General features: G+C 36.4%; 1 protein-coding gene across 9 annotated transcripts in view; it reads right to left on the reverse strand.

Moving 5' to 3' along the window:
* TBC1D32 (TBC1 domain family member 32) overlaps nt 1-14,501 on the reverse strand; it is a 304,455-nt gene that overhangs the window by 5,692 nt on the left and 284,262 nt on the right. For 7 of the 9 annotated variants that reach the window (XM_062186698.1, XM_062186696.1, XM_062186694.1 and 4 more), the window contains one exon: nt 3,733-5,924. In XM_062186698.1, coding sequence (XP_062042682.1) covers nt 5,805-5,924 — 120 coding nt within the window. In that variant the 3' untranslated portion in view covers nt 3,733-5,804. Of the gene's footprint in view, nt 1-2,961; nt 3,046-3,732; nt 5,925-14,501 lie in introns of those variants that run through there. The other 2 variants (XM_062186699.1, XM_062186693.1) reach the window with 1 other exon arrangement.

The following is a 14,501-nucleotide window of genomic DNA, read 5'->3' on the forward strand; positions in this document are numbered from 1 at the left end:
TGAATTCGATACATCAAATAAAAAATGTGGGGGAAAGCCTTAACAGACTTTGTAAGGCAGAAGATCTGAGCTAGAAGACAAATCTTTGGCAATCTTTCAGTCAGACAAAAAAAAACAAAAAAAAAAAACTTAAAAACAGTGTTGGAGATTTAAAGGAAATTATCAAATGATTCAACATACATGTCCAGGAGTTCCTAAAATTTGGAAACAAATAATGGACGAGAAATCTATAAAAATGTATCAATTTTTCCTTTTATGGTTTGTGCCTTTTGTGCATAAAAAATGTTTGCCCAAGCAAAGGAATCAAAATTATGTATATTTTTACTTATAATTTAGATATTATGTTAAAATAATGATACGTACCATTGCTTTTGATTTCCATTTATTTTCACATCTTGGATTTCTTCTTGATAAGTTTTGATTTTTTTTTGTACTAATTCTTGAGGGATTTTAGTTTTTGGTTCACTTTAATCCAAAACAATTAATTCCTTGGCAAAATTTGGCAACTTCAATATCCAAATAGATGATTCTTATGAAATTATGGAACACTGGCTCCTTAAACTGTCATTACTTCAGTAATCTCATCCTTTGCTCTCCTCGAGGATATTCATTTCCATGGTCACTACCTTCTAACATCTCAATTTTAAGCACTTCACTCAACCATTGTCAGGTCTAATTGTTGTTTTCACCTTCTCCTCCTGAGTACTCCAAATCTAACAATTCTTCAACACAGAAGAATATACAACCAACTAATCCTATCAACAATTCATCTTCTTGTGTTCACTTCCCTTCTGAACTAGCTTAAATACCACTGTCTCAGTATGATATAGTATAGTATGAATATAGTATGATTTACTATAGTATGTATATATAGTATGATATAGTATAGTATGCATATAGTATCAACAATTTTGCAACTTCCTTATTCAACACGAAATGTCTTCAAAATGTCCATGGTGGGGCCAGTGTTGTGGCATAGTGGATAAAGCTGCCGCCTGCAGTGCCAGCATCTCATATGGGCACCCATTGGAGCCAGTTGGAGTCCTGGCTGCTCCACTTCTGATCCAGCTCCCTGCTAATGTATCTGGGAAAGCAGAGGAAGATGGCCCAAGTCCTTGGGCCCCTGCACCCACATGGGAGACCCAGAATAGGCTCCAGGCTCCTGGCTTTGGATTGGCCCAGTTCTGGCCATTGTGGCCATTTGGGGAGTGAAACAGTGGACAGAAGACCTCTCTCTCTGCCTCTCTGTAACTCTGCCTCTCTTTCAAATAAATAAATAAACCTTTAAAACAAAACAACAAAACAAAAAGCTATGGCATGGCTTTCAAAATTGCTTTGCACCAAAATAAACACCTTTTAAATCCAACTTTGCTGAACTTTTTTATTTTTTTTTTGACAGGCAGAGTTAGACAGTGAGAGAGACAGAGAGAAAGGTCTTCCTTACGTTGGGTCACCCCCCAAATGGCCTCTACGGCCCATGTGATGTGCTGATGTGAAGCCAAGAGCCAGGTGCTTCCTCCTGGTCTCCCATGTGGGTGCAGGGCCCAAGGACCTGGGCCATCCTCCACTGCCTTCCCGGGCCACAGCAGAGCTGGATTGGAAGAGGAGCAACCAGGACAGAATCTGGCACCCCAAACGAGACTAGGACCGGGGTGCTGGTGCCACAGGTGGAGGATTAGCCTAGTGAGCCACGGTGCTGGCCACTTTCCTGAACTTTTAAAATAACATTTGTATTCTTTTGGCTAAACCAAAATCCTGGTTAACCACAATTCATTAACTACACTTTGCACAGTGAAAACTGATGGAGAAAGAGATACAGCTTTGCTAAATTCATCTCATGGGGGCCAGCACTGTGGTGCAGTGGGTTAAAGCTCTGGCCTGAAGTGCCAGCATCCCATATGGGCACTGGTTCTACTCCCAGCTGCTCCTCTTCTGATTCAGCTCTCTGCTATGGCCTGGAAAAGCAGTAAAAGATGGCCCAAGTCCTTGGGCCCTGCATCCACATGGGAGACCTGGAAGAAGCTCCTGGCTTCGGATCGGCACAGCAGCCATTGCGACCACCTGGGGATTGAACCAGGGATAGAAGATCTCTCTGTGTCTCTACCTCTCTGTGTAACTCTGTCTTTCAAATAAATAAAATAAATCTTTTTAAAAAATTCATCTCATGGCCATTCCATTAAATCACAATTATATTGTCCTAGTCCATCCTTGACAACTATTTCACATATTCCCACCTCCTGAAAATACCAACTGTTCCATCCTAACTCTTAGCTAATGACTTGGTTTCCTAATCACCAAAAAAGCAATAGCTTCCACAAGTAGCCACCTTAATTTTGTGATCACTTACTGTATTTCTTCTTGTTATTTTGAATGAAGTGTTCATGTTCCTAGCAAAGGCTCATTCCATCACATAGTCAATAAATCCCATTCCTCTCCCAAATACCCACATGATTCAGCCCAGTTCTTTCTCTCCAGCATTAATTTTTCCCTTACTACTATTTTATTTCCCCCAATATAAACATGTTTCCATTCCCTAACTTAAAAAAATATATTTTACTCCATGCCTGTGGTAGCCACCACCCTTATTCTTTTTCTTTTTATGAAAATACTCCTAGAAGAGCATTTTGGAGGAGCAGCATCCAAAATCTCTCCTTTCAGCACAGTTTAACCCTAATCCAATTATATTTTGTCTCACTCTTTGCTCCTATGAAAATCACCAAATCTGGAGATAAACTCTAACTTGTCATATTTATCACTGTACTTCCAGTTTTAAATTATTCATTTCCTAGGAAAACTATAGACTCTTTGAGAGATATTGAATCTCATTTATCTTGAATATTAAAAATATTTTGTTATACTAATACGTGTAGCCCTTAAAACATGTCTGTGTAATGAATGACCAAATAAATTTCTTTAACCTTTGCAAACAGGAAAGTCAAAGTAGATCATACCGTTGCTTACCAATTATAAATTTAGGCAGAACCTTGTTAGGAGGTTTGGATGAATTCTTGAGACGTATTTCACCTTCACAGAAACTTTAGATACCTGTAAGTCATAAGGAGGTATAACAGCAAACATAAAATTTTGAAAGCAAATGTTCAAAGATTTTTATGTGAGTACTTAAGTTTTCCACAAATGTGTTCACATTGCGTCAAAACATATAACTTAATAAAAGTGAATCTTTAACAATGTATGAGGTACAACTTCACAAATCAGAAAAAAATTATGCTTTAAGGACTGAGACTTTACACAATAGCAAAGGGCAAGACAAGTATACTTTTTTAAAAGGATACTCTTTTCTTCCTTTCCTTTTTAATCTGAGAGAAAAACAGACAAATCTTATCCTCTGCTTCCCTCCCTAAATATCTTTAGTGGCCTGAGTTGGGCTAAAGGGGGAACCGGAAATTCTATCCAGGTCTCTCAAGTGGGTGGCAGGGCTACAACCAAGATGAACTATCTCATGTTGCCTCTCAGGTTATGCATTAACAGAAGCTGGAATCTGAAGTGTAACCAGTACTGAAACTTAAGCAATCTTATATGGGATGTGGTTGTCCCACATAATGGCTTAACTGCTATGCCAAATGCCAGCCCCTGAAAGAGACTCTTAAAATAAACAGAAGTACAATAATAATTTTAAGTCTGGTAGTTGCCACCATTTGAGGAGTGAAATTAGCTAATGAAAGATACCCCCACCCCCACCCCCGCGCACCACTCCACCTTTTCTCTCATAACTCCTAAGAGTCTGGCAGCTGTGGCCATTTGGGGAGAGACTCAGTGAATGGTGGAAGATATCATTGTCTCTCTCTTTCAAATATATAAATAAATCTTAAAAAAAAACTCATAACGGCAGCTAGGCTAACTACTATATTTTACATTTTCTCCAATGACACAAGTTTACCAGTTCATTGTTCATATGATATTTCTTATTTTTCAAAAGAAAATGAAAGATTCCAGCTCCAGCTAAATGAAATCACTTTTTCTCAAAATGTGATTTTTATAATCTAGATTTTACCTCAGTTTCCAATCAAAATCATACAATTAAATTATACTTTTTTCTTGTCCATTTGTATTTCAGATTACTGTGTGATAGCTTTTAAAAAGAAATAAAAGTACAAGTTTCTTGGGTCAATGAAATAACTCAGGAACAGAATGGATAGAAATGTAACTGTAAACATGTATTACATATTCTGTGGAGGATTTTTAAAATGCAGTTTGATAGTAGACAAAGCTTAATGCTCTGGGTCATCTAGGACTCTAGTTTATCTCACATTAATCAGAGCTAAGAAAGTGTGCATTATGACGAATTAGCTAATTCAATTTATGTTTTACAACTTTATAATGTTCTTTAGGAACATCACTGGAGAACCCATTACAGGCATTTACAGCAGAAACCTTGATTTTGGATGGTGGATACTGCAATAATCTAAATATCACAAAATTAAAAAGTATACAGTACTAATTATTTTATCATGCAAAAAGGAAAAATAAATTTTTAGGTTTTCCAATTTTGGTTACAAAAGGAAAACACCATGTTAGCTTGTAAGTGGTTTTAATATTTGGTATATATTGATTGAAGATCCCTAATCCACAACTCTCCAAAATATAAACCTTTTTGTGCAATGACACGATGCCATGAGTGGAAAATCTGTGCCTGACTTAGGTGACAGGTCATAGTCTAAACATAAGTTCACTAAAAATACAATATTTTCTTCAGGCTATGTTTATAATGTAGCCATAAAAATGTAAATGAATTTCATGTCTAAACTTGGTGACTATCACCAACACATTTCTTTATTATATGCAAATATTCTAATTGTTAACAAATCCCAGATATGAAACTCTTCTGGTCACAAGTATTTTGGGCAAGGGATACACAATCTACATTCAAATATAAGTCAAGAACATTAAACAGTCTCTCCAATTTAAAAAAAAAAAGTTAAAATTAGTTGAAGATTGAAAAAAATAATTTAATATATTTGTAATTTTCTTTCTTATTTTCAATGTGACATTTGTGATATAAGAAAATAGACTTTAACATATTATAGTAATGTTACTGGCACAGAAACTTCTATTTAAATAAAATGAAACAGTGTTACTCATTTAAAATAATTTAGAAATCCATTCTTAATGTTTTCAAGTTCAGTACAAATCAAATCTATCACAAAGGAAAATGCGTAACAACTAAGAACAGAATGCTTATCAATAGGAACTAACCAATTTATCTTTTAAATGAAGCATGTAAAGACTACATTTCATATGGAAAAATATAAATTGATGTAGGTATCAAAAGCAACTCCTAGAAAAACAATTATGTTTTAGAAAAGTAGTTTTTCTGCTACTTGCCACGACAAATACCATTGGCTCCTTCATATGTAAAACAAGCAGTTAGGGTTTTGTCTATTTTCCTTTGTATGTGCAGCTAGAGCAAGCAAGAGAAAACAAATGTTCTCCCCTTGTGTCTATGGATTCTCTCTGGCCAGTCAGTCATTTACAATATAGCTTCTACTTTCCAAACTCACTGGAAAAAATATTTTAATCATCTGGTAAAGAAGTAGTTGTAGATGGGGACTAACTCCTATACATAAATAAGAACTACCAATAAACTAGATCTAAACAATCTTACAACACAATAAAACTTACAAAAGTGAATTTATGTCACAAATTGAGTTACTAAATTTAAAATATCTCAGTATTGATTTATCTGTATAAAAATAAATACACTGTTCTAGACACAGAAAACAACCAAGTTCTCTAGTTTCCTTTAAAAGTAAATAAAACATAAAATTAAATGCATTAATCATGATCTACAGGCTCAGCAATCGAATGTTCCGCATTTCTCTCAGCAACACTGGCCGGTAGTTTTGTTCCAAAGCTTCCATATATTCAAAATAATCACTCACTCGAAAACCATGTAGTGCTTCTTCCTGCCACAAAACATAGGGGTAAGTTCATTATTTGGGTAAACACATACAATTCCAAGTTAAAGAATTTTTTTACAAAAATATTTGTTTATTTGAAAGAGTTACAGAGAGAGTACGAGCAACAGTGAGAGAGATATATCTTCCATTCACTGTTTCACCCCTAGATGGCCACAATAGCAAAGCCAGGAGCTTCTTCTGGGTCTTCCACGTGGGGAGAAGGGGCACAAAAACTTGGGCCACCTCCTGCTGCTTTTCCCAGGCCATTAGCAGGAAGCTGGATTTGAAGTGAGGGAACTGGACACAAATCAGCGCCCATATGTCTGTGCTATACCGCAACACTGGCCCTCAAGTTAAAGAATTTTAAATAGCTGATGTACCACTTATTTTCAGCTATAAACCAGGGGTGAGGAACAGAGGGAAAAGCTCATGTTTGCTAGCAAATGTGTAGCTGTTTTTTTTATTTAGGGGGCTGTTTTTGTGTATAGCAGGAGGGAACAAAATCCCCATGAAACAAAGTTGTCTATTTTCAAAGCCAAAAATGCTTTATGGCTAATAAGATATAAACTCTTAGGTAATACTGATGAAATCTTACTAATTTTTTATATATAATAGTTTCAATTATAAACTGTCCAAAATTGCAATCAGTAAAATTCTAATGCTTGTTTACCTAAGGATAATATAATATTGTAAAAAATGCTTGTCTTAGAGGTATTGTTCATAAAACCTCCAATAGTCTACAATTCATAATGTTAGTAGCATGCGTAACTATACTAATTTGGAATTTAATGATTATTGTCCTAAATGAAGTACTAAAGAATAAACAGTAGGAAAATCCATTATAATTTTAGAGTCTTTCAGGGAATTTTATTTACTATTCCTTGAGTACCTCCTAATACATATCTATGCAGTACCTATCTTTAAGGTAAAAGAAAAAAATATATAAAAGTCATCTTTGACTCAGTGTAATTATATTTTGTGTTAGAATTTTGGAAGTTATAAAAATTTTGAGGATGGGCATTTGGTGTAGTAGATTAGGAGACTGCTTGGACACCTGCATCTCATTTTGTAGTGTCTGGCTCAAGTTCCAGCTCCTCTACCTCTTCTTTTTTTTTTTTTTTTTTTTTTTTTAATTTTTATTTACTTATTTGAGGGGCAGAGTTACAGAGAGGGAGAGAGAGGGAGAGATAGAGAGAGAGAGAGGTCTTCCATACTCTGGTTCACTCCCCAAATAGCCACAACGGCTGGAGCTGGGCTGATCTGAAGCCAGGAGCCCAGAGCTTCTTCCAGATAGCCATTGTGGGTTCAGGGGCCATCTTCTATTGCCTTCCCAGGCCATTGGCAGGGAGCTGTATCAGAAGTGGAGCAGTTGGGACTCGAACTAGCACTATATGGGATGCTGGCACCACATGCAGAGGCTTAACCTACTCCCTCATAGCCGGCACCTTGTCCTCTGCTTCTGCTCTAGCTTCTTGCTAATGTACAATGGTAGGCAATAGATGTTGGCTCAAGTACTTGTGTCCCTGCTGCCCATATTGGAGACCTGGATTAAATTCCAGGCTCCTGAATTTGCCTAGCTCAGCTCTGGCTGTTATGGACATTCTGGGAGTTAATCAGCAGATGAAAGATTTCTGTGTGCCTGCCTTTCAAGTAAAATGAAAATTAATAAATAATTTTAAAATATTTTGTAAAATTCATACCTTTCAAGGAGTTATTATGGCTCATGATGATCTATAATATTTTCTATAGAGAACCAGAACAGAGTGGGTGGTATGCTATAAACACAAAGAAAGGATAGGAAAATGGAAAGGTTGTTTTCTGAATATGGAAATGTTGGTTTCCTGGTATGGTCAGTTTAAGTTATGTAAGTGTTGAAATGTAGATGTATATCCAAAAAATGTACAAGTACTACATGTTAATCTAAAATTTTAAAATAGTTTTAAGAAGATGTAATAGTTTAACAGTAAGAATTAGCAATATAAAAAAACCATCTGAGAGAATAAATAATAATGAATTTCATATGCTAGATATTGTGTTAGAGCCAGGGAGTTTACACAGGACAGACATCAATGTGGGGGAGTTGGAAAAATATCATGTGATCCTAAGAATGGATTATTTTGGAGCTTGTAACTTCATATATAGATGCTATTTTTTTTTTTTTTGGACAGGCAGAGTTAGACAGTGAGAGAGAGAGACAGAGAGAAAGGTCTTCCTTTTTCCTTTGGTTCACCCCCCAAGTGGCCACTATGGCCAGTGTGCTGCAGCCGGCGCACTGTGCCGATCTGAAGCCAGGAACCAGGTGCTTCCTCCTGCTGTCCCATGTGGGTGCAGGACCCAAGCACTTGGGCCATCTTCCATTGCCCTCCCGGGCCACAGAGAATTGGACTGGAAGAGGAGCAACCTGGACAGAATTGGCGCCCCAACCAGGACTAGAACCCGGGGTGCCGGCACCGCAGGTGGAGGATTAGCCTAGTGAGCTGCAGCGCCAGCCAGGTCTATGGTTATGTACTGAGGACACAAAGGTGAATGAGACCAACACCCTGTCCTAAAATGTTAACTGCTGAGGTATACTTCATATCTCCAGCTTTATGTGTAAGTTGCTGATTCAAAGGAAAGATGTTCATCTCATGTATAGCAGAATACTGATCTTTGTAAATTTCTGTCTCATTAAAAAATACCTTACTTTGTTCTCTGAGGAAAAGTTTGAATTTTTGTAAGACCAATATTAATATTTAAATTAATAATTAAAATTTACAAGAATTTACTTCAACCAGTTATTGTTATAATAATGAAACTTTTACAAGTGTATCCCTTCTCTTCATTCAAATTATATGATTTGGCTTTCATCAACTCATCACTAAAACTGAATCTAAGTTGGAGAGAAATTACAATGGTGTATTATTCTAACCAGAGAATAAAGATTCAGTAAAAGAATTGTTTCTATACATATTCATAATTTTTAAAGAAATGCTATACTTCATAAAATGTGAATTACAACAGGAGATGACAACACTTGAACAACAGAGCCAATGATTCTTTACTGGGCAAAAAATAAGCAAAATCAACTTAATATATTTTAATTATTCTTCCATAAAACTGCCTAGGGACAGCCATGGCTATTTTTTTTTTCAGGATATGTTTTCTGAAATCAACTTCCATTTTAGGTATAAATTTTAAAGTTAAGGAGAAAAAAATCCCAAGAAAACCACACTAGCAAGAAGAAACAAATAAAAATGGCAAATGAAGCTACTAAGGTCTTATGTCACACGAGAAAAATTTTAATATGCATTTAAAAGATTAAATTATATATTTCATTATTTAAAATTTGCGAGCAATTTTAGCTCTGAATAAAAATTCAAAATATCTGAGTTTTACTTTCTGTCTTTAATGTAGATTTTTTTCATCTGGTTCTAAAAGTTCCCTAATGGCATTTTCAGTGGATTACTATTTCTTGCCATTATGACCACTTAGATTACCAGTTTAACATTCAAGTTGTAACAGACCATTTGTTCAGAATACTGCTCTATGTTCATTTAATTTATAGAGGTAAGTTTATTGGACTTACTATAAAAATATGAATGTCCCTATTCTTTAAGTAGGCAGGCGTATTAATTACATAAGGCAAGAACACTTTCTGATCTTATATCAACAGTGCAGAACTGCCACCAAAACAGATCCACAGCCCAGAGGAACAGAATAGGGAATCTAAAAGCAAATTCATATACATACAGACAACTGATTTTTGATAAAGGTCCTATGGACATGCATTGAAAAGAGGATAGTTGTTCTCAATAAATGGAGCTTGAAAAGTTGAATATCCACGTTCAGAAGACTGAAACTAGACTTCTATCTCACCATGTACAAAAATCAACTGAAAAGGAATTAAAATTCTAAATGTTGATCTGAAACTTTGAACCTACTGGAATAAAACAAGAAAACCATTTCATTACATTGGAATAGGCAAGGATTTTTCTGGCTCAGACTCCAAAAGCACAGGAAACAAGAACAAAAATGGACAAATTTTTTTGCATCAAATGAAAGAGGTTTTTTTTTTTTTTTTTTTTTTTTTTTTTTTTGACAGGCAGAATGGACAGTGAGAGAGAGAGACAGAGAGAAAGGTCTTCCTTTGCCGTTGGTTCACCCCCCAATGGCTGCAGCGGCTGGCGCATCTCGCTGATCTGAAGGCAGGAGCCAGGTGCTTCTCCTGGTCTCCCATGGTGCATGCAGGGCCCAAGCACTTGGGCCATCTTCCACTGCACTCCCTGGCCACAGCAGAGAGCTGGCCTGGAAGAGGGGCAACCGGGACAGAATCCGGCGCCCCGACCGGGACTAGAACCCAGTGTGCCAGCGCTGCAAGGTGGAGGATTAGCTTATCGAGCCGCGGCGCCGGCCATGAAAAAGCTTCTGTAGAACAAAGTGAACAGTGAGCCATTCACCTGCTGCCTCCTAGGGTGCACATTTGCAGGAAGTTGGAATCAAAGTGGAGGAGCCAGGAGTTGAACTAGGCACTCCATTACAGGACATGGGTGTTCCAAATATTAGCTGCCAAACACCTGGCCCCTGCCATAAGTCTCTGCATAGCTTTTTTTTCTGTTGATTCAGTCAGGTCTCTGCTTATCCACTTAAGTGTGGCCTTCTCTGGCCTGTTTATCTGAAATTATCTGTGACTCTATAACCATGTTTGATGTCTTTACAAAGGCTATAATATCTGAAATGTTATTAATTTGTGCACTTATTACTTATCTCCCAGTAGTATATAACATCAATGTGCACAGGAATATGAAGTCTTGTGATTACAACAGCAACTGGGACATGAAAGTTGCATACTAAATAGGCAAATAAATCAATTAGTGAATGCGAAATTCCTGTGAAGCCCACTGCCCACTTCCCGGCATATAATAAGTACTCAAGTATTAATAGTGGCTGCAATAATAATGTGAACATATTGTTAACAGATAGTCTTTGAAATGCCTGGGCTGCATTTACTTAATCACATTACAGACATATGATATAAAGCATGGACAGAGTATTATTGACTACATTCTTTGCTCAATCTCTTACAATAGAAGAGAACAATTAATCTAAAATATTAAGATATTAGTTTTTTCTTGCAAGTTCTCATGAGTGTGCTTATTATAAAAATCAGGCTACATCTGCACTTTCAAATGCTCTTTATATCAATTGAAATTTTCAAAAATACTGCGGGTGTTAATTTCTAGTAGAAGTATTTTCTCAACTACTGCAAGCTCTGTAAGCTTCAAATTTAAACAAAAGACAAGTATTTTTAGATTGGTAAGTAGATAAAAGGCATAAAAAGACCACATGTGTTTATACGGCAATTCATGGTTTTATGATTTCAGGAGTAAGTTTAGGTATTTTATTACATCAAATATTTCCTTTCCCAAATATTTGATTATTAATGTCTTTTCAAGGTGATGAATTTTTATTGTGAAAGCTCTTCATACAATAAAATATGGTGAAAGAAGGACTAATAGAAGTCACTTTGAGTGGGCCAAACTGAAAGATTTGATATTTATTAATAACAACTAAGGGGATTATAAAATAAAAACATCACAAAAGGTATACAACTTAACATACACTTAAGAAAGGTTACATTAATGTCAAATCTCACATACGAAGCACTTGAGAAAAGAGTTTTATGAACATAGTTCTGCTCTTTATCCTTCTACAAGATGACCTTTTTGGATGTTTTGTCTGACCTATCAAATGAAACAAGGTCCTTCTTGGCTAAAGTGGAAGAAACATAATGTGCAAGCAATGTTTCTTCCAGTATGTACCTCCTGGGGTGCATAGTAAAACTAGAAATTTTTGAACTCAATATCGCTAAAGCTTTTAAATCCCTGTTGTTAGCATTTTAGATTCTGCTTTAACAAGGTCCAAAAGTAGTACTTTTGTTTTTGAAAGGTTTCAAGCTACTTGAGATTTTATACTACAGTCATGACAATTCATGACTTTGCTACACAAATTTAGATTTAGTAGGTTTGAGAAGGAAACTAAAGATTTAAATTTTAATAAGAACCCTAAGTATTCCTTAGCGTCAGAGAAGTTTAGATAGTTTGTGACTTTGGAGAGTATGTGAGGTTTTTATAGATTTGGGTAGAGTATGCATTTCTTGGTGATTTAAACCTTGCTGAAGACAATTTGGACAAATGTGATGACTTCAGTTTTGACTGGGTTAATGAGGGAATGGGTTGTGATCAGAAAGAATTTAAGAAAATGCTTTTGATTAAGGTGAGAAGGTTATGTCAGTTCCAGGTATTACTATGCTATGATCCCAGGGGCATAGGAAAACATGAGAAACAGGCAGACCAAAGTGTAGCTATGGACTTAGAAAATCCTGGTTTTTTTTTTTTTTTTTTTTTTTTTTTTCTGTGTTCTCTACACAGCTTCTTAACAAAAAACCAAGAACAGGAGAGGAGTGGAATAGGGATATGGAAACCCAATAACTGACAAGTTTTTGAAGAACTTGGAATGTGCTAGATAACATTCTGAAAATATTACACAGATATCATCTCATTTAATCCTTCAACAGCCCTATGTGATGGGAATCATTTTACCTTCAATTATATAGATGAGGAAACTGATGCACACAGAGGTTAGGCAATGTACCCAAGTTTAATCCAGGTAAACTCAAGTGATAGAGGACAATGCAGAAAATACAATTGGAAAATGTGCTGTAATAAATAATGCCTTATTTATTCCTTCAGAGGGCGAATTATTTTTAATGCTAGGCATATTTTTGTCTTTTTTTTCTGACATGCAGAGTTAGACAGTGAGAGAGAGAGAGACAGAGAGAAAGGTCTTCCTTTCGCCGTTGGTTCACCCTCCAATGGCCGCCACAGCCAGCGTGCTGCGCTGATGTGAAGCCAGGAGCCAGGTGCTTTCTCCTGGTCTCCCATGAGGGTGCAGGGACCCAAGCACTTGGGCCATCCTCCGCTGCCCTCCTAGGCCACAGCAGAGAGCTGGTCTGCAAGAGGAGCAGCCGGGACATAATCAGGCGCCCCAACCGGGACTAGAACCCAGAGTGCCGGCGTCGCAGGCGGAGGATTAGCCAAGTGAGCCGCAGCACTGGCTACTTTTGTCTTTTAAAAGCTTAGTATATAATTTTTTTTCAGTTTAAACTCCATTGCTTACTCTGTCAGTGTCTTGTTAATAGCAGCTGCAACAGCAACAACAAAAATATTCTGCTTGCCAATTTACTGATTAGGTTGAAAATAATTTGACTTTTTATAATTATAAACTGATTTTGCTATAAAATTCAGGATTTAATTGAAGCATTTTAGTGAACTACTTTGAATCTTCACAGCCTGCTCTTCACTGTAAAGCAATCTTTTCCTGGCCTAGCATTTCCGTGAAGTTTGTCCCCACATTGAATCTACAAACTAAAATCAAAATGGCTGTCAATCTGTTAGCATGTTACAGAGAAATGCAACACTCAGACATCTAAAACATTGGCACTTCATCATGTGAAGTATTATTAAACTAAACTCTAATCAAACTGTATGCGTCTACTAAATATAATTTTAAAAAGAAAGAAAAGAGAAACTTTACTTTTCAACTTGCTGAGATATTTCTGAATATTTACCTTGAGGGATGTTTTTTCTCCCTGGACTTATGATGCCTACAGACTTTTTGAACCATCATCTGTCGTAGATAAAAACGTGTGGGGCTCCAGGTTGAATGACTGCTCTCGAGCACATCTGTGGAGGCTACTTTCTAACTCAGTAATAATCACCACAGTGTGGGACAATAAATTTAACTGCTCCATTAGCCATTGCACATTTTTCTTCTGTCTACAATGATACTGTGAAAACATCAGATAACACCTTGCTGACATCAACTGATACTTACTTTTCTAATGGTTTAGTAGTTTAATTGAAGAAAAAAAGCAAGATTTTCCCCACCCTTTAACTTGGCTGCCTAAGAGTGTTCTCTGTCTTTTAATCTAAGAGATTCCAACTCATTTTTAATATATTGAATTTATAATCATGAGGAACTATTCAGTGGGCTTTTAAAAAGGTATACAAGGTTCTAGACTCCCAATTACATGATGTAAAATCTTTTTTGTTACTTTTTTATTTTAAGAATTATTTTATTTAATTGAAAGGCAGTGACAGGAAAAAACAAAGAGACCTTGAATCCACTGGTTTACTCCCCAAATGGCTACAATGGCCAGGGCAGGGTCAGGCTGAAGCTAGGAGTCCAGAAGTCAATCTTTCTCCCATGTAAGTGGCAGAGGCCCAAATTTTGGGCCATCATCCACTTCAGTCCCAGGCATGTTAGCAGAAAGCTGGACTGGAAGCAGAGTAGCTGTGACTTGAATCGGCACTTACATGTGATGTAGGAGTCACACGCAACAGGACTTAGCCTGCTGTGTCATGATGCCAACCCCCTGATTTAAAATCTTGAGCCTAAATTTAAAATGAATGCAATGATGTATCTCCTCTATACTACATAATTCACACAGATTTTTATTCCCAAGCAATGCTTTTATCATGTCATTTTCTGTCAATATATAAAATATATATAAATATATAAAATATATAATAATGTATATTATAC

This window comes from Lepus europaeus, chromosome 3 (assembly GCF_033115175.1).
Source record: "Lepus europaeus isolate LE1 chromosome 3, mLepTim1.pri, whole genome shotgun sequence".
Classification (NCBI taxonomy): domain Eukaryota; kingdom Metazoa; phylum Chordata; class Mammalia; order Lagomorpha; family Leporidae; genus Lepus; species Lepus europaeus.